At 39.3% G+C, this 19,623-nt stretch overlaps 1 protein-coding gene across 2 annotated transcripts; it reads left to right on the top strand.

Moving 5' to 3' along the window:
• The first annotated feature begins 1,832 nt into the window (after positions 1-1,832).
• On the top strand, positions 1,833-16,221 carry pdrg1 (p53 and DNA-damage regulated 1). 2 transcript variants are annotated; one of them, XR_010093951.1, is made up of 6 exons: positions 1,833-1,952; positions 2,581-2,656; positions 2,815-2,889; positions 2,982-3,062; positions 5,862-13,042; positions 13,073-16,221. XR_010093951.1 is itself a non-coding variant. In XM_063474864.1 (5 exons), the coding sequence occupies exons 1-5, from the start codon at positions 1,869-1,871 to the stop codon at positions 5,942-5,944; spliced, it is 399 nt and encodes a 132-aa protein (XP_063330934.1). In that variant the 5' UTR covers positions 1,833-1,868; the 3' UTR covers positions 5,945-16,221. The 2 variants fall into 2 exon arrangements, 1 of the variants encoding a protein (XP_063330934.1); XM_063474864.1 differs by having other exon boundaries at positions 5,862-16,221.
• The last annotated feature ends 3,402 nt before the right edge of the window (positions 16,222-19,623 follow it).

Below are 19,623 nucleotides of genomic sequence, written 5' to 3'. Positions count from 1 at the left end.
TACAAAGCAGCGAGGCTACCTCCATGAGGTAGCTGATGAAATCGCGGAGAGTGCATGATTGCGCTGGCCTTAAGTATTGCCTCGCTGACTGGATGGCAGGTGAGCAGAACAGGTGAGGAACCAAGGCTCCGCCCTCAAAACACCAGCCGCTCAGTCAGATCATGACAGGGTTTCTTCTAATCTGGATCAGACTAAAGGATAAACTGATCAGATTGAATAACGCCTATGAAAGAAAGTGACACAAATGTCTTCAGATCATTAAACATCAAATGAAAAAACACAAGTCTGGCCATAACTTGGGAACAGAAGCAGATATTTTGAAGATGAGTCACTTTTGGTGCAACACGGAATCGGTAACGCTAATCTTTGGGGCCCACCTATAGACTGTACAGAAAAGATGGAGCTAACTTCCAGGTCTGAAAAGCCTTACAGGAGCAACTCCTCTGGATGTAGAAAGGCTTACAGTTGTATGGATGTTAAACGTTATTACCTTGCACAAAAGGTAACGTGCACAAATCATTTTTGTTCTTAGCATCAATGTGAATCAATCTAAATCAACATGCTTGGCTTGCTGCTGCAGTCTGCATACTCCTGCATTCCCATTTCCCCATTTGAGGAAACACATGTACCTCAAGGTGAAGTGGAGAAAACAGTAAGAGCCTGCAACACTAAAAAGGAAACAAGCAGAGGAAAGTCTGACTGATGAAAAAGATATAATTGTGCCTGATGAGGAAGGCACATTTCCAAAGTGTTCCCTAAGATGTGATGATGGTTAAAAATAAGGTGAGCTGAAATACTTAAAACACTTAGACTTAAAAACAACTTTTTCCACTGAGACAGTCGCTGTGGATTAAGAAAAAAAAAGAGGAAGAAAGGTCAGTCTCTTGCTAGTTTCGTTGGCCTTGAGGTTGAAAAAAGGTTATGTCAGGTCTCTCAAACTTTGTTTCATGAGTGGTTACTTAGAACTGAACTGGACAGGACTCATGGCAAACTCTTCACAACTTTCAAGTGAGTAAGAGTTAAGAATAACACTGGCTGACATATGACCTGGCAATAAATATGGAAGAGAGACTGGAAGCAACCAGCTGTCAGCCTCAAAGTGATGCGAGATGAGCGAATCAATTCCAGTGTGCACACGGCTTGAATCAAGCCAAAGACTATGTCAGTCTGTTATGCACAGTCTGAGGTGACCACATATTAAATCTCCTCAAAGTCATTAATACAGATACAAGCTCTTTGTCCCTCTGTTTGAAATGCAGTGAATCCCCTCTCCCTCTCTAGTCTGCGTATATAGACAGGGAGATTTTTGTGTTTCATACAGTTCAAGTTATTCTGCAGCAGAGTAACAATGGTAATAGTGGTATATAGTTCAATGAAGGTAAATATAGAGAAAATCATTAGGGAAAACCTGCTGTATCCTGTGAGGCAACTTATCTACTTACTGAGAGAAAAAAAATGCAAAGCCCAGAGTCTACAGGGGTGGCTCCAAAACTGACCAACAAACAGAGAAATGTACTCAAAAGTTGCTCTAAATTTAGTGTTTGAATATTGCTGTTTATCGGTCCCCATGCAGCTTTAGAGAGTATGAGCGTGAGAAGATTTTAACAAGCAGGTAAAGAGGCAAAATCATCATCAAATCAAATCATTCCTCGCATTGCACAGTTACTGAAATCAACTCTTCCACATAACATTTCTACACATGAGATGTACTGCAGAACGAGCCACTTCTTTCAATTGAAACGTAGAAATGAACGTTCTCATGAAACGGCTGGAAATGACAGAAACATTTGCGGCCAGTTTCCGTGCGGTCCTTGTAGTGTTCAGCTGTTGTTTCACACCGGACATATTTTGGAAGCGGCACTGCAACAATGGACGAGGTGTCCCAGCGTGTTTTGGAGTATTTGACAGAAGTTGAAGAGGCAGCTGAAGATGTTCTCACCACTAAACAGCAGGTAAGTAAATACTGAGTTGAGGACGGCCACACGGGAGGATCGTTATGTACGTTACAGAGGTATGCTAACGTAGCCAGTGACGTTAGCTGCTAAGCTAGCTAGCTAAGTTGTCAGCTCATGGATGAGAGAAAAACACATTTTTGGTCATTTAAATATATATATATATATATATATATATATATATATATATATATATATATATATATATCTTGACACATTTTGGATCATTTGTGGCAAATTTTCTCTCGGGTCACCTCAAGATATTACAGTAGAACTTAACAGTGGGCAGTTTGGAAAGGTGGACAAATTCCCGGCGGACAGGTTTCACTGTCAGCTCCTGTCATCGCTCATCACCCGTGGTTTCAAAACACCAAGATGCCAGTGGAAACCACTCGGCTCGTACATAAGGAGACTTTAATAATATAAAATACTAAGGTCTTTCAAAATGTGTGGACATTTTTCACAGATACAAGCTGCTATTTACAATGAAAGATTTTGTTTTGAATTCCATATCAAAGCAAAATAGAAGTACATTCACTGGCGGTCTCATTGTTTGATCCAACTGTGTATGTGTGTGTGTTACATACTGTAATATGTTGCTAACTAATGCCGTCTGTTGTTCTTGTAGATTGTGGACCTGGATACAAAGAGAAACAGGAACAGGGAGGCACTTAATGCACTAAAACATGATGTGGCAGATTCAGGTGAGCAGCCTCTCCCAGCAGAGCTGTGCCGCTAAAAGAGTCAAACAAGAGAAGCTGTTAAAAACACAAAACCTCACAGTGATAGGAAAGCCAGGTGTAAAGTTTATTCTATGTGTGTTTATGCAAGGAATGACATAAAACACTGCTCACATTTGCAGAGAAAGTCAAGGTTTGCTTGGGAAGCATGTTTATCAAATTATCCAAATCCAAGACAAGAGAGATGATTCAGAAAGGTAAAACATTTCTAAGATATTGACTCTTACATGTGGAATTTGATTAAGAACACATCACCCTAAACTCTTTTGATCTTTGTTGTGGTGTGTAGACCAGGAGCAGCTGGACAAAGAGATAAATGATCTTCGCAAAGGGCTGAAAGCAAAAGTGAATCGTCTCAATGAGATGCAAGGTAAGTAAGCTGTGCTCTTACTATAATACATAATACTTGTTAACAGTTAAACTGTTTAGTTGCAAAATGTTCTTCCAGTTTTTATTTCTTTTTAGTACCACTTAGACTTCCAGCCTTTTGTTGCCCCATCTCATTTTTTTGAGGTGTGTTGCTGCCATCAATTTCAAAATGAGCTCATATCTTTCATGAAACGGTAAAATGTCTCAGTCTAAACATTTGACTCTGACACTCTGACCAGATATTTCTAATTTTAATAATATTCCACACATAAAGGAAAGCAGTATTAGTTTGTTTAATTTGCACCTTGAAGGACATCCTGGTAACCCCTCCCCCAATAAACCCCCAAAACTCACGAGTGTTACTAGTTAAATGTGAAGAATATATGTAGGAAATCCCTTTCATTCTGGTTGTATAGAAAAAATAGAGGCCTCAGAAGCTCTTACTAGTTAGTACCCAGAAAGAAACAATCCAGAAAGTCTATTTGAAAGATGGATTTGATCATAAACTGTGATTGGGAAAGAACCAAATATTGCACACAATAAAGTTCAATCGATAAATTAGATTTTATGAGGGTCCCTGGATCACAGCCTCATAAAATGCCAAACGGTTTTGGAAGGTGTGCAGTATGTTTGGGGTCTTTCACAACCCCTAACACCCAAACCAAATCTGAACACAGAGACACTGTGCTGCATTTAATCGTTACATACTGGTCATATTTTCATACCTAGTCTGGTCTGGGTTCAGAATATCTTCATAATGAGCGTCTACACCAAATTTAGAACTACAGATTGGTTTTGGAAGTATAGATAGCTACCAATGTATTTTAGGTAATTTTAGGAAAATCTATCAGCAGAATGACATTTAGGTTTTTCACTGCTGTCAAACATCTAAATGGCTCAGATTTGGGTTAAAGTCCTTTAGGTTTGAAGCAGTCATAAGTCAGTGTAGTAGATAGAAGGATGTGTGGAAAGTCTGAATACATAATGACATTTTTAAGTGTTTTATGTGGAGTCGGATTTTAATAAATGCTGTCTGTGTAAAAAAATAAATAAATAAATAAAAAAATAAAAAAATAATGCCATGACATCTGGAATATTCCTGCAGCCTCCATAGCAAAAATGTCTTGTCTGGTCTCCAGTAACTTATTTGTACAGGAAGTGCAGTCTGATGGAGGTTTCATTGCTTTACATCATTAAACTTGCAGAATTTCTCCCAGTGGTTCTGTTGTTGGAAGGAGGAGAGGAAACTGAGTCCAATCTGCCTTCAGTCAGATACCTTTGGATTAGGAGGAATAAGCAGGGAGGGCTTATGACTCAGTCATTATTCCTGTGGGAAGTCCTTCATATTATTACTGGGAAAAGTCCTCAGTCACAGTGATCTCCGTTGTTCTGTTCCGACGACTACATTTATTTTAAGTAGAGATGGCACGATACCACTTTTTTCTGTCCGCTACCGATATCATAAATTTGGATATCTGCCGATACCGATATGAATCCGATATAGTGTGTTTTTTAATCAATAAAACTGTTTTTTTAATATCTTGCTGCGTTTTGTATAAGTTCATACTCAAGTTTAAATAAACAACAACACTAAAGCTATTCTGTTATACCTGTATGTAAAAAATACACTGCACCCAAAATATTTCATAGCTCAGCAACACTGATCAATCTAATAAACTTAAACCTGCACCATCCTCCCTATTCTGGTATTTTAAAGAGTACTTAGCAGAAATATTAAGCAACCTAACTAATAGGGTTGCAAACTCCCAGCAAAAAAAAATAGGGAACCACCCCCCACCCTCCACCTCATGATGCTTAATCGACGTAATCAACTTTAATTTGATGCAGTGTGGAAAAAAAATGCACAGAAATAAATTATTTTTCAAGAATAATTAAACAGATTCAACATCTTTCTTCAACAGAATTGCAGACTGCACTGTACTAGGGTATATTAGACTTAACAGTTACTATATACAGTAATGGACTTCTATACATTTTACATCAGATTAAAACTTTGGGTGTAAGATTCAGATAATTATTTATTAAAAGCTAGACATTTTAAATGAGAATAAGAAAGATAAGTATGTCTTTGTGCCCCCTTTTCCCTGTTAATGCCCTATTGGCCCCCCTGGCTAAACTTTGCTAGATCCGCCCCTGCACAGTTACCAGCCGTCAGCTACGCAGAAAAGGATCCTGGTGTAGAAAGTAATATTAAATAAATTCTAACGACAGCTTATCAAGGTTAAACGTGCTGCTGTTGTTCAGCCGCTGGTTTCCTCTTTCTGGTGCAAAGTGGGCCAAAAACAAAGAAGAGAGACGGACTCGCGACAGAAAAGCCGATCAGCTGATCATTAAGCAGTTTCACGATTGAAGTAGCAGCAGGAGAGGGAGGGAGAGAGAGAGAGGCAGTCGCTCCATATATCGGTTGTTAAGCTTAACATGGGAATGCTTTACAAACATTCAGAGATGAACTTACACACTTGCTTTACTCTCTCTCACTTCCTTGGAGATGAAATGCCGGTTTGGTAGCGAAGCTACAAATACACACAGCCGCTCTATCACGTGATGCTCCGACGTGCTACGGTTATGAGCCGAGTTACGCCGTGTCGCAAGTTTTGTGAGGTGCTTTTTTGATATTTAATGGATCGGATTATATTTTTTATTTCTCTCCGATATCCGATCCAGTAATTTACGTCAGTATCGGACTGATACCGATACGTAATATCGGATCGGTCCATCTCTAATTTTAAGTCAGTCTTATATGATCTCTTAACCTTTTTTTTCTGTCTTACTGTTGCAGGAAAACCTGAGCTGAGAGGCTACAGTCTTTCTCCTCTGTCCACTGATGAAATCAGAGCTATTAACAGCCTTTTAAAGAGATGACCGGAATTCAACAAATCACTGCATCTGGGGACAAATGCCACATGTTGACATGTTGACTGCAGCACTCCGTTGTTCAGATGGGAGCACAGTGTGCCAGAGCTTCAAATACACATTTGTTAAGATGAGACACACACACACACAAATTACAGTAGGAGGATTAGGTTGAATGATGGCTCGAATGTCAGCTCAGCCTGGGAAAAGAGGAGATTCGTTGGTGTGGTTAGAACTTTATCTTACTAAAGTATATTTTATACAACCATATTAAAGAATGGAAGAAGTTCATGGTCTTCCCAATTACTTCTTTAAACAATAATCAGGTTTTTCTTTCTGCAGAGAGCTTTACAGTTCAAAAACAGGTGCAAACACTCAAAAGATCTTGATTGATTGATTGATTGATTGAATCTTTATTTTGAACATGTTGAAAAAGTACAACAGAATTAAAAAGAGACAAACAAACAAAGCAAAACAAAAGGAAAACAAGCAACCACAACTACAAATAACTTTCATGTTCAAAAAAGATCTTCTGAATTTACTACCTGGAACCAAACCAGGCCTGCCTGTTAGTATAAAGCTGCACGTAGAAACAAAAAATGCCAAACCATTATCAACATGAGAACTGATCGCATTTTAAAGATGGGAGTAGCTAATGTGGAAACCAATACAACTCCCATTCTGTCTAATGGCTAGCAAGAGCTAACCTCACTGATTGAAAAGAGAATTTCAGTTGTATTGAAGTTTTTATCTGTGACCTCGGTTAACACTTTCCAGGTGAATTTATGGTTTAAATTTTTAGTTTTAACCTTTTTCTTTTCAAATATAACATGATTTTTTTGTAAATTGAGTGAAGAAAAACAGGATACCCTTTAGTGTTTGATCAGCAAGTTGATCGCTCAGTTCGAGGAGTCGCAACAAGAATTTGAGAACTAGTAGTTGATGTCACCACAGACAACTTTTATATACAGTCTTTGGCTGTGATATATATAATCCATCCTTCGAGCTAATAAAAGCTGGTAACATACACCCAGGATTTGTGTTATTCCCCTTATTGCATAAATAATCCAGTATCAGCTTAAGAATTCACTTGCTATCATGCACAATGAAATGATTTCATCTGGGTCTTCCCAAGAAAGCACCGGATCTGAACTCCTAACTCAGGTCTCGGGTCCTGAGGAGGCGGTGGATCCATAATGTCTATCATGTTAGAATTCATCTCCTTATTCACACTGGACTTATGAAGATCTCTTTCTTATGCAATTTCAGGGTAGTTTAAATGATTGTGGTCAAAGTCAACAGCTTAATGGAATAACAAATTCAGAGCAATAGGCTCATGTTGACACATCGAGGGGCATTTAGCAGTTTCTTTTTTGGGGGGTAATAGTTCATAATACAGCCTGGGACTAAGGGCATTTGAAATTACAGTGTAATTATATCTACCTTAAAATACTTAAAAGTAGGCACATTAAAATAAGGGGGTAACAAGTCAGGGTTTTTTTTTTAAAGGAAATAAATAAATTACAATGATAATAATAAAAATAATAATAAATTTGAGTACTGTATCTGGTCTTTAAGTGATGACGTGATGAACCCTGCTTCCGGGCCATAACGACTCTGCGTTTATTAAGGTTTTTTTGTTTTTAATATGTTTTAATGTTTTGTATCTTCTTCTATTTAATCTCAACAAGCCACTAAAAACAGTCCGTGACCACTGTCAGCCTCTCTCGGTTTTTATTACCGCTAGTCATTTTAAAGCTCAGTTTTTAAAACCTTATGATGTAACTACAGCCCATGCAGCAGTATATTAATGACTAACCTCGTATTGTGGATGGATTATCTCAGTTGTTCTCCTGACTGAAGTTTGGTCCATTTACAGCATCCTGCCATGCGATTGCATTTGTCTCTAACTAGTGCTGGGCGATATGACGATATATATCGTGTGGACGATAGAAAAGTGTCTATCGTGCCATTTGTCTTCTATCGTTTCTATCGTTTCTAACCCGAATTTTACAAATTATTACATAAAATATATCATTAACCCTTTACAACCGGTCAGAGCAGGCACACTCCGTTTTGCCTAACTATTTTTAAATCCCTGTAGAACTGGAACCACGTAAGGTAGCGCAATAATGTTTTTTTTTTTTTGCATATTAAACCGTAGGGGTTGTACTTACATCTTATTCCATTAGCTTGCCCTAGGTCACGGTTTTCTTCCACATATAGCTTTCCAAAATTTGCATAAAAAGCACTTCCAGCAACAAAAACATAATATTCCAGACTTGCAGCAACAAAAACATAATATTCCAGACTTGCAGCAACAAAAACATAATATTCCAGACTTGCAGCAACAAAAACATAATGTTCCAGAAACAGGCTTTGCCGATCCGATCAGCTGTTCATAACACTTCCTAGTTGGAATATAAGTCAGCGCAACTATCGCATGTCCGCCATTACCTGTCCGAAACCGGAAGTGACGTCACTTTCGCGGAAAATGTTTTTTAAGCTTCAAAGTCTATGTTGGTGTTTTTAAAAGTCATGTTTGACTTTATGCTCTTCTGTATCGTTTCTGGGATGCTTAGAAGTCAAATTACACTGTTGGAAATAGTTTATTTTGATGCACATGCTGTTTTTTTGCAAATTTGCATTTATTTATTTTCATTTATATATAAAAATTTGTGTATCTCAAAAATAAAACTATGAAGACACTCAAAATAAATAAATGTAAAGATAAGCTCTGGCGGACTTGGTTCTATGGTAGGTCTTAAAGGGTTAAATAGCCTGTGCAAATATATTAGTGTTGTCTTCTCACTATACATACTCTGAACTTTATGCAAGAGAAAATAAAGTATAAAAAAATGATATTTTTCACAAAGAAACTGTCTTGTGGTTTTGCAACATGGTGCTGCTTTACATGCACCCAGATTTGCGACATACTTTACAGTAACTCAAAACAAAGACTGCACCCTCTCCACTCGCTGTTTACAGACTGCATACTTTCCAGATGACCACAGGTCAGGTGGTATATCGTGATATATATCGTTATCGTGATATAAAATAATTCATATCGTGATAAATATTTTTTCCATATCGCCCAGCACTATCTCTAACCATCAGGAACCCTCACGTTAACTTTTATCGAGTGGCTAATGACGTCAGACTTAAAGACCGGATAGGTAATTTTAAGTAGTGAACATTTTACATCTTACATCTGATAGGGATTTAAGATTACTTTTCAGGCCAGAAGCCACATTGTGGAGTGGATTAATGTTACCTTTTTACATCTTGACTTTTTTTTTCACTTCATTTTTAATACTCATTATGCCAATTTTCCTCTTATTTTACGCATGTAAATGGGAGAGGGAGTGTTCTCCCTTACTAATTAAAACAACAACAATACAATCAACACTTTCAAGCCTTTGATGATCTTATAATGTTGGAGCCACACTAAAGCATTGTATGACCTTCACCCCCAAAAGAACAGTATGCTTTCAATGTAAGATGGAGAAATATTTGTTTTTCTGCAAAGTTACCAAGAAATTACTCAGTGCTGAAAACTACTTACAGTATAATTTGTGTTAGGCAGCACGGTGGTAAGCACTGTTGCCTCACCATCTGGCTAAGGCCTTTCTGTGTGAGTTTGCATGTTCTCATCGGGTACCCTGGCTTCCTCCCACAGTCCAAAGACACGCGGTTAGTGCAGTGTTGCCAACTCCTGAGTAAGGAAAATCGCTATTGGCTGTCCTAAAAGTCGCTAGAAGTCACTAAATGACGTCATTGCCTAATTTGTAGGAGAGAGAAATATCGTGGAAGAGACATAAAGTGATTAAAAAACACAATAAATGCATTTAGAATATATTTAGAACTACAAATTAAATTTTGTTTAGCAATTGTTGTTTTTTTAATGTCACAATTCCAACCCACCTCACCATCTGGCCTTGGTACCGGCAAAAGTGACCCGAAATAGGCACTCTGACAGAGTTACTTTTTGTGTGTGTGTTTTTAAGCAGTTTTAAACCTTGTGATTCACAAAAAGTAAGGGTAAAAGAAGATCTGATTGTGCTACAGTCAGGGCAGGAGCAGCGGCTTCGCGCATGCACGATTCATTTGCAGTTTTGGAGGCGTAGGGGGTCAACATCTCCTGCTCTGACAGCTGCTGGGGGCAACTGCTGCGTGACGACAATCCGTCGCCTGTGAGCGCTTTGGCACAGGCGAGGTGCCCATGGCAGCACCCGCTGCTTGTTGAGAGTAAGAGTGATACGTGCTTTCACGTCAGAAAGTGGTCCTAAGTCTTCCTAATAACACCACCAAAAGTCGCCAGATTTGTCGCTAGTCTCTTTTTAGAAAAAAAAGTTGCTAACGGGGTCTGAAAACTCGCCAGGGCCTCCACTCCTGGCCACCCGGCACACAATGCACAATGCGCCTCCTGCGGGTGGTGGGCCTGCAGGAAAATGGCCCATGTCCCTTTTTCGGGGTGTGCCCGGCCAGGCCCCGTGGACTAAGGCCCGGCCACCAGACACTCGCCCTCAGGCACCCTCCCCGGGGCTGGCTTCAGGGCGGGGCCCGATAACCCTAAACCCCGGCAGGGTGAACTGTTCTCTTGGTGTTCTACTCATAGGGGTCTTCTGAATTGCTCTTTGTCTGGTCCCTCAGCATCTGGGAGGGGCTCAGAGTAGAGCCGCTGCTCCTCCACATTGAAAGGAGCCAGTTGAGGTGGTTCGGGTATCTGACAAGGATGCCTCCTGGGCGTCTCCTGGGTGAGGTGTTCCAGGCATGTCCCACCGGGAGGAGGCCCCGGGGCAGACCCAGGACACACTGGAGAGATTATATCTCTCGGCAGGCCTGGGGACGCCTTGGTGTTCCCAGGCCACAAGCTGGAGGAGGTGGCCAGGGAGAGGGAGAGGAAATTATTTCTTTGTTTCCTGTTAAATTCAGACTTGCTGCCCCTTTTTCTGTGTGCCTACATTTTAGTATTTGAAGAGAAATATAATTATGTTGTAATTTCAAATAAAATACCATGGAATTCCATTTAATTACAGGGTAATTACACCCTTTATCGCCAGCTGTATTGTACAATTTTAACTCCTAACTGCTGGTGCTTTTTGATGGTGCACCTCGAGGTGGTGCTGTGGACCGCAGTAGCTGGAAAACAAATTCTCTAGAAATTTGTAATGAAGTATTTTTTGGGTAAGAACTGTTTATTAGCCTTAGCCATCTTTGCCTTCTGGAAATCTCTAAAAGCCTTACAGAGCAACAAACATAAATGGAGAAATGAGCAAATACATCCATAATGTCAATGTATCTGTAGCTGGTTAACAGTAAAACAGGAAGTTTAAACTGTGATGGATGTTTACAGCTTACAGTTTAGATTGTAGTGTTTATTTGGAAAAGAAACTTTGTGCCTGCGCACTGCATCCGAGGTCACACTGCTTGTTTATCACTCAGGTTATAATTAAAGATCGTACAGTATGACTCATCTGAAGAGAGTTTAGATGTATTGAAAAAACACACATATACACAGCAGCTGTACACAGCAGCTGTACAAACCTGCAGACCAGCCAAAACATATCCAGACATATATACAAATACATTTATTAAAAGAACAATAATCAAGAGGAGGAGATGTTAATGCTGGTGTGAAGGCTTTGGAGGCAGACAGTGAATATGGGCTCTGTCACTGCTTCTGATTAATTTTTTCCCAATAAGTAAAACCTGAGAGTTTGATAAACAGCAGCAGCAGCACCATCAATCTTGCATGTCACAGTGAGAGCTGCTGTTTACTGGAGAAGAGCATCAGTGCAGTGAGAGTTGGGCTTCCTAATGCATGTTTGTGTATGGAGGCCGAGGCCTGCACACAATAAAAATCATAATAACATAATAATTCTGAATATGTGTGACACACAATGATTAAATAGTAAACTTTCAAACTTGTATCCTTTTTTTCTTTAAATGGTTTAAGCTTAATTGAGTATCAGAACAGTCACTAAACATCAAAACTTAAAAGAACTATATTTATGTTGTGGAAAGAAATCAATCTAAATAAATTCTTAATAGGAATTAAAATGATCAACATAAAAAATGCTGTACAGAAGTTTAGCATGTTTAACTGGGAATGGGTCAGAGCACCTGAGCACGGTCGCAGCAAAGATGTATTTCACAAGCAAAGATGCAGCATCCACCAAAATATATCTGCTTTTGTCTTCAGTTGTGTTGTGAAGAGTCGAATGTCAAATACACTTAAGTAACGCCATTCCCCCCAGAAGAAGCCAGTCCATGAATGCATCGAGGGGTTGCAGTAAGGTCAGAACAAAAGCAACGATCCCAGGACTTTTTATCCAGAGTGAGCAACAAAGGAAAGACTGAAAGAGAGATTATGAGTAGTTCAAATAACACGTCATGCCTTCTCTTCATTATAGAAGTGAGGACTATGAAGATACGTTAAAATAAAATATATTTTTGCTTTAGACAGATATCTTATGTCCTTTCTCTGTGGTGTTGACCAATGTTATGTAGACTACTAAAATAAAATCAGTTCTTGTAGTTGAGGTCAGAAGGTGGCACTGCAGAGTCAGAGCCTGCACCCACTGCCTCGATCGATCGCCTTCATACATGTAATAACATGCCCTGTAATTACTGATTTACAACAGAATACTATTCAGAGTTTTTGTTTGGCAATTCTGTAACATTTATAATCATGGGTGGAAATTACAGTGAGGACATGGAGCTCCTCCTATTGTGTTAAAAAAACAAAAACGTTATGTGTATGTAATGTATGTTAAATCATCAAATCATTCACATTCAAGAGCTTTTCTTTGGTTTTTGATCACTGATAGTATTTTCTTATTTCCCATGAGCATACCCTGACTGGCTGTTGAACCCCTTTGTGAAAAACCCTTTAACTTCAAACACACCTGCCACTCCGAAAGGACAGGTGACAGCGCTCAGACAAAAATAAATAAATAAATAAATAAATGTCACCACTTCACTGATTGAATAAGAATAAAAGAAGCCAAAACAGGAAAGGCTATGAAATTATAGTCTCTACTGCCTGCTTTCGGAAAATGGGAGGTGCAGATTAGGCCAAAACACACCAAAGTGCTCAGTGATGTTACTTTTAGTACACGCAGCCTAGTAAAGCGTGGTCACTCAGTCATGTGTGCTCACACAGCACAAACACAAGAACACGGAGATGCCTTTATGTGTGCAGCATTCATTCTTTAGTGGGGCACTGATTCTGTTTTCCTTCTGTATTTTGGTGGAAAGTTATTGTGCTCTTAAATCTTTCTTAGTATTCCGTCTTAGAATAAATGTATGCACACACAGGTCTGAAGCTTTTCTACAGCTGCTGGGTTTTCATGTGTTTTCTATTATCTTAGTTTTCTTCAGGTGAGACATATTTTACATCCTTAGATGGAATCTGAATGATAAACACCCACCGTGCTGACCTGAGGCAGAGGGAACAAAATGAATAACAGCATTGTGGTTTAATTCCGTTGTCTGACATGCTGCTGAGCACGGGGAGGACACGAATAACTCGAGGCAACCGGAGAGAAGAAGAGGGAGGGACAACAGCGGTCACGGAGTGTGTGTGAGGAGGCAGAGGTGGTGGTTTCGGTTCACTCTCTTCTCTGACTTTGGTTGCGTGCCACCGCGCTCAGGCCTGAATCCAGCTCTGAGTGATGAGTTTATGAGTCAAAGGATGGGAACCTGCTGATTGTCTCAAATGTGAGACAATTATACCAAACGATACACGCGATGGAACCGAGAAATGAAAGTGACACACTGGCATTCTGAGCCGATGATTGATTATACAACCACGCTGTTTGCCTCCACCAGACTACAAGAAGAAAATTAATCACACCCGAGAGGAATGAAAATAAATCCATAAACTATGTGTAAATTATAGTGGCTTTGACAGTTCGGTGTGGAGCTGTATCAAAGGCCAACCCTATGGCTCTAATTGTGCCTTAGCTACACTGACATATTAATCACAGTTTGCAGGTTAGCTACCCTCATGTGCTCCAGAAAGCGGCAATGTTGCTGCAACATTTGGATTAACACATTCAACAGCTGTCACTCCCTGGGAGAGGACTTTAATTTATCTGCTATTGAATTCAAAATGTGAAACTCTGAACTACCCACATGGAAATGCTACGAGTTTTCCTCGGCATGTTAATTGTGCATGCGTGTGTGAGGCTACGGTTCCTTCCTGCTGCGAGCCTGAATTGGTTAATAGCTTTCTGGAGAAGAGATCTCATTTTGCTGTCATTCCCACGTCATCCTAACCTCCAGCGCTGCAGTGATGATTTACTGAAGGCTGTCCTTAAGTATAGAATATGTCCTGTCAGAGAGGTGAATGTGCAGGCAAATCTGGAGGATATGAGTCAAATGTTATGTGTGCGGTAGAGATGCTTATTTTGACAGACTTGGCTCAGAGAGGTGTTGTTGACTTGGCAGAAGAGACTTCGTTGCTCAGCTGTCGCTCACAGAAGCGTTTATGCTGTATATTACAGCATAACATTTTTCACCACGGCGATGAAAGCTCATCTTACGAAAGCACCGGCGAATAGAACAAAGGAAGTCAAAGCTTCACACACCTCATGCAGCATTTAGACAAAATGCTTCAAAGTGAGGGGAAAACCCCGCAGGTTTAGCCCTGAACATAACCTCAGATGAATTCGGAATAAAACATTCATTCGTATGTTGCATCAGTGCTTTGAGTCCTCCGCTAAAGCCGAAAAGTGCTATACCAGTCCACGTACCATTTACCATACACCACAATTCCTACCTGTCAGCGCAACTGTGAGAAATTATTATATTGTTGTGGTAGTTCAAGTTTAGTTATATGCTATGTAATATTACTAGCATACATGGTTGGCATTTAAAGCTAATTATATCTAAAAAGCTTGTCATTGAAGCGCCACTCTTATCAGTGTGCAGTAGTGTTGGCTTTCTTCACATTCTCTCGTAACACCTGCTGTTTATTAGCTGCTGTCCCCTCTTTATTCCTTTAGCATTAGTCTCTTCCAGGCAACCTTATGACCCTCTGAGCTGTTTTCAGTAACACGTCTCATGCCAAGATAAATTAAAGTGATGAAAGATCTGCAAAAAACTTCCTGCCCAAACAAGTTGGAAAGCTGGTGATGCCTGCCCTGTCTGTGGATTATTCTAAAGTTATCTACATTACAGTCACAACACAGTATTTTGCAACATGTAAATTATTTGTTACATACTGACATCATTCAGATCCTGTTTCACTAATAAAAATCATTTGTACAAGTTACAGATCTATTTTCCATGAATTCAGTCTGTCGATTCCCTTGGTTTATTTGTTGCCACATATTTGTCTCATTATTGTGCATCGTTGTCTTTTCTAACCTACTGTGTGTGGCTGTTATCTCAAGGTTTATATTGTACTTAACTCCTTTGTTCCACGTTTTGCCTAACTGTCAGTTGCTTCAACAACTAAACTTTAACCTGACAAAATATTCAAACTAACCATAATACCATAATAATACCATAACCATAATATCATATTTTTCTTTTGCATTCCCTCCCAGCAGTGTTAAGATCGTTGGTGTTAAGATCTGAGTCTATGACTTCATTGTGGCATGTGTGATATAACTGTGGTTAATGCTGGCAGACAGTAATATTTGAAATTTCTCCTCCTGAGACACAGTAAGACTTGTTGTATCCTGAATCGGGATAAGAAAGAAGAATCAGGACCTGTTTCCTTTTCCTGTTTTCTGCCAATGGAAGCTGTTTTGAAATGTTTTCACTTTTATGTCAAACTCCGCCCGCCTCTGCTGCATTGGAATCCTACTTATTGGCTCTTACTTACCTGGCAGACCTCTTACACCTATGCACTCCACAAACATCTCTCAGATCAACTGACCAGCCACTCCTTGCTGTCCCCATGTCGAGACTGAAACACCTGGGGGACCGAGCTTTCGCTGTTGTGGCCCCCAAATTATGGAATAAGTTGCCCCTCCATATTAGGCTGGCCCCAACACTTGAAATCTTCAAATCACTTTTAAAAACACATCTTTTTCCCAAGGCGTTTTAGGAGTAGTACCCGAGTCAGCATGTAGTCAGTTTTAGTCAGTTTTTGGTTGCTCTTAATCTTCTGTGCTTTTATTTATTGTCTATTTTATTCATGTTTTAATATTTACTGATTCATTTTTATCTTTTCTTCATTTATTTTATTGTTATTTGACTTTCTTTGTTTAATGTATGGTTTTTAACTTTTACCACTGTTTTTACTTTTTACTGGAAAGCACTTTGGTCGACCATGTTGTATAAAAAGTGCTCTATAAATAAAGTTGGATTGGAATAGATAACAACCTACATTAGTGAAATTAGACTTGGACACCTCTTTGTACTTTCACTGACAAATCAATACTTTCATTGATTTCACTGATAGATTTCGTGGCATTACGGTCAGATGTGCTCCATACCCAGTCAAGCCCCTATTTTCTCCTGCATTGCAAGGACCGGTATTTGCACTGAACATTGGTACTGGACCTCAAGATGCAGAACTGCAGTGGCACAGAAACCTGAGCTGAACAGAGATGTAAATCATAAGCACTCGGAGAAGTAGGAGCATACTGTATCTGTCCTAGCATTACGTCCTCAGTGCTGCAAAGCAACACAATTGAAGATGAAAAGATAATGCCCTGGAGATGCAATGTAATGTTGGGTAATGTAAGGTCTGTGCATGGATTGAGTTAAAGCCCTTAGTGACAAGTAATACAGTATTTTTAAACAAATGTGGTTTCAGTTTTGGGGGAGGCATCAAGCCCTAGGCACTTTGGATCTAGGTATCGCTGTTTTTCTAGATTGTGCTGCAGTGTTGTGCCTTATGCTAGGTAGAGACAAAAATATGATATTCATGCGGTAAGGAAAGAAAAGCTGGAATAGGTCATTTTTGTGTAATGTATAACAAGGGACAAAAGAAAACTCTCCAGGACACCTCACAAATTCCAGACATAAAGACTAGTATATCTAAAAAAATCTAATGCAGGCAAATACAGCAGACCATTAGCATCTTAACATTCAACAGGTCACTACCAACCAATCTAGGGTTTGAATTGAGCTAAATAAACAAATATTCTAAAACTAGAAGATCTTCCATTTCAAAATAAGTGTCATACATTCATTTTTGCATTACAGTTGTTCTATTAAAATAAGAACAAAAGCAAAACATTTTAATTTGAAGTCTGAGTCGTCATCGGCAATGACCCCCAACCACAGCTCCAAACCTCTGCCCTATATTTAAATCTGCTACGTAAATCTCTGCAAAGCTGTCAAATAAACTCCAGCTGCAAAAATTTCACTCATTCTCTAATCAAAGCTGTCTCCTCTAGTAGTTTTAAAGGGTTTCATTAATACATACAGCTGTAGTGGACACCTACAGTGATATTATTAAATAGAGAAACTAAAATAAGAGGACAAAATGAGCTGGTGACCACGGCACTGGATGAATTAAGCTTTTAAACTTTAGACTGATGTTGCCAGGAAACTATGCAAATGTTTTATTCTCCAGGATTATAAATGTTCATATAATTCTTCTTAGCCTCTAGTCTCTTGTGGGAAACTCTGCTTAGAAAGTTTCCAGTTAATGTAGAGACACATCAGTCATGGCTCTTCTGCTCACCTTCAGCCACCATAACTACATATGGTTATTTTCAGTTGTGACACCAGTTCTGAGTGGTTGGCAGTATCCTAGTGCAGTTTCTCCATAGGATATATGCTGAAAACATTTCCAGTTTTGTGGATAACATATGTCCAGCTTGTATTTTTCAATAATCTGATGTATATCGGATACAGGAACAACAGCCTATTTCGTGATTAATGCACCAGTTTTTCTTTTTATTTGTTTGACTTTGTTGGTGGTTGGTGATGTAAATGTTTGGAGGACCACATATCATGAATACATAAAAGCTCCAGAAGGCCACATCAATCTGTAGCCTTCATATATCCATGACACAGGCATAGACCAGGGCTGAAGTCAGTGCTACGTTAGTGTGGAGTTCTGCTCTCACACCGGTGTTGGTTGGCTCTACACCAATAAGTAGAATGCACCAACATGTGAAACCCCGTTTTAAGTTGAAACTTCTAGATATTAAGGATGTCAAATTTTGAAACAGAAAACATTTGCATAGCAATGAAAATGCATTCAATTTTTTCCAATAACTTTGCAGATGGGAAGCATAAATAATGTAAAAAGAATTTGTCCCCATTCACATGAACAAACTGCAGTCTGTCAGATAGATTCAAACCATTGCTGTGCAGTTCCTTTTATACCAATGGTTTGCTCTAATTTCTGTAGTAAAAACACTGTGATGAACAAATGCTGCAGTGAGGGTCCACTCTCAGAGGCCAAAGAAGATCATTTTTAACCTTCACTAGTTCTCGTTGTGTGCTATGATGAATCCTGAATCCTGGCTGAAACGCTTCAATAAAACATTACTTTGAAACTGATCACTGAGCTGTTTTACAACTACTCTTTCAAGATTTTTGGAATTAAAGGAAGGTCTTAGTTTAATTACTGCCAACCTTAAAAGCCTGTGGTACTGTAATAAAAAACAAAATATTCATTCATTGTAAGTCTTCTTTAAACAATAAGAATGTGATCTAAGATGATACCAATGATTTAGAGGAATAAATTACAACAGCTGACTTGAAAAGATTGATGGAGTGAGTAAATATGTAAAGTAAATATGATCAGTTATTAAATTTGCTGTACATAATGACACATCTTACAAGGCATCTGCTTTAAGAAGCATGTTTTTGAGTTATATCAGTCAAGCATCTGCGATTTGTTGCCTTCTTTTTCAGAGGAGCCAAAGTAACCAGGGACATATGCACTGAGGATCTAATATTATTAATGAGATAACCTCTGTGAGCGTAACAGTGGAGGGTAAGGAGTTTGAAAAGAAAAGCATCTGGACTTCTTTAAGCTTCTTGAAGAAGTTTCACCTCTCATCCGAGAAGCTTCTTCAGTTCTATCTGGTGGAGTGTCCCAGATTTAAAGCCCTATGGGAGTGTTCCCAAGGGGGCCATGGACCCCTATTGATCCTCTAACTCAGTGGTTCCCAAACTTTTTTTTGCTGGGCCCCCCTTTGTTTACAAGAAAAATGTTCGCGCCCCCCCTCGCACGCGCGCACGCACACGCGCGCACACATCCTCCAACCACACACACCCATATTTTGCTCCATTGCGGTTTATTTCACACCTCAAACATTTATTAAACAATTAAGCAAATACAAGTAAACTGCAATAAATTACAGGTGGTAATAAAATAAACTACTAACTCTTTCACGCTACGTCCACACCTACAAGGGGACTTTTGGAAACGCAGCTGTTTCGTCCACACGTAAACGGTGTTTCGAATCACCGAAAACGGAGATTTTTTAAACTCCTTTTTTGCGTTTACGCGTGGACGAGGAATACAGAGTTCGTCACGCAACGTCAAAGGTGTGTGCCTTTTTTCACGTCACGCTGTGCGCCACGTTATTGTTTACATGAGATGCATTGCAGAATGGCAGATAGAGACAAAATACTGTTAATCTGACTGTCTGCAGGTTTTACACGCTTACATACACACACGCAGTTACTGTCCCTCCATTTAGAAAGGCAGAGGCGTCACGGTGTAATTATTTTACGTGTAGTTGTTTTTTCCCTGT

The sequence above is a fragment of the Pelmatolapia mariae genome, linkage group LG5 (genome assembly GCF_036321145.2).
Source record: "Pelmatolapia mariae isolate MD_Pm_ZW linkage group LG5, Pm_UMD_F_2, whole genome shotgun sequence".
Lineage (NCBI taxonomy): Eukaryota > Metazoa > Chordata > Actinopteri > Cichliformes > Cichlidae > Pelmatolapia > Pelmatolapia mariae.
Note: the sequence above shows the minus strand (reverse complement) of the source record. Positions and strands in the feature narration are given on the sequence as shown.

What these genes read in the sequence shown, in the direction of transcription:
- pdrg1 (XM_063474864.1), top strand. Translation starts at nt 1,869, where the DNA reads ATGGACGAGGTGTCCCAGCGTGTTTTGGAGTATTTGACAGAAGTTGAA. An exon ending in AAGAGAGATGATTCAGAAAG is followed by an intron (nt 2,890 to 2,981) that starts GTAAAACATTTC and finishes TGTGGTGTGTAG; the next exon opens with ACCAGGAGCAGCTGGACAAA. An exon ending in TCGTCTCAATGAGATGCAAG is followed by an intron (nt 3,063 to 5,861) that starts GTAAGTAAGCTG and finishes TTACTGTTGCAG; the next exon opens with GAAAACCTGAGCTGAGAGGC.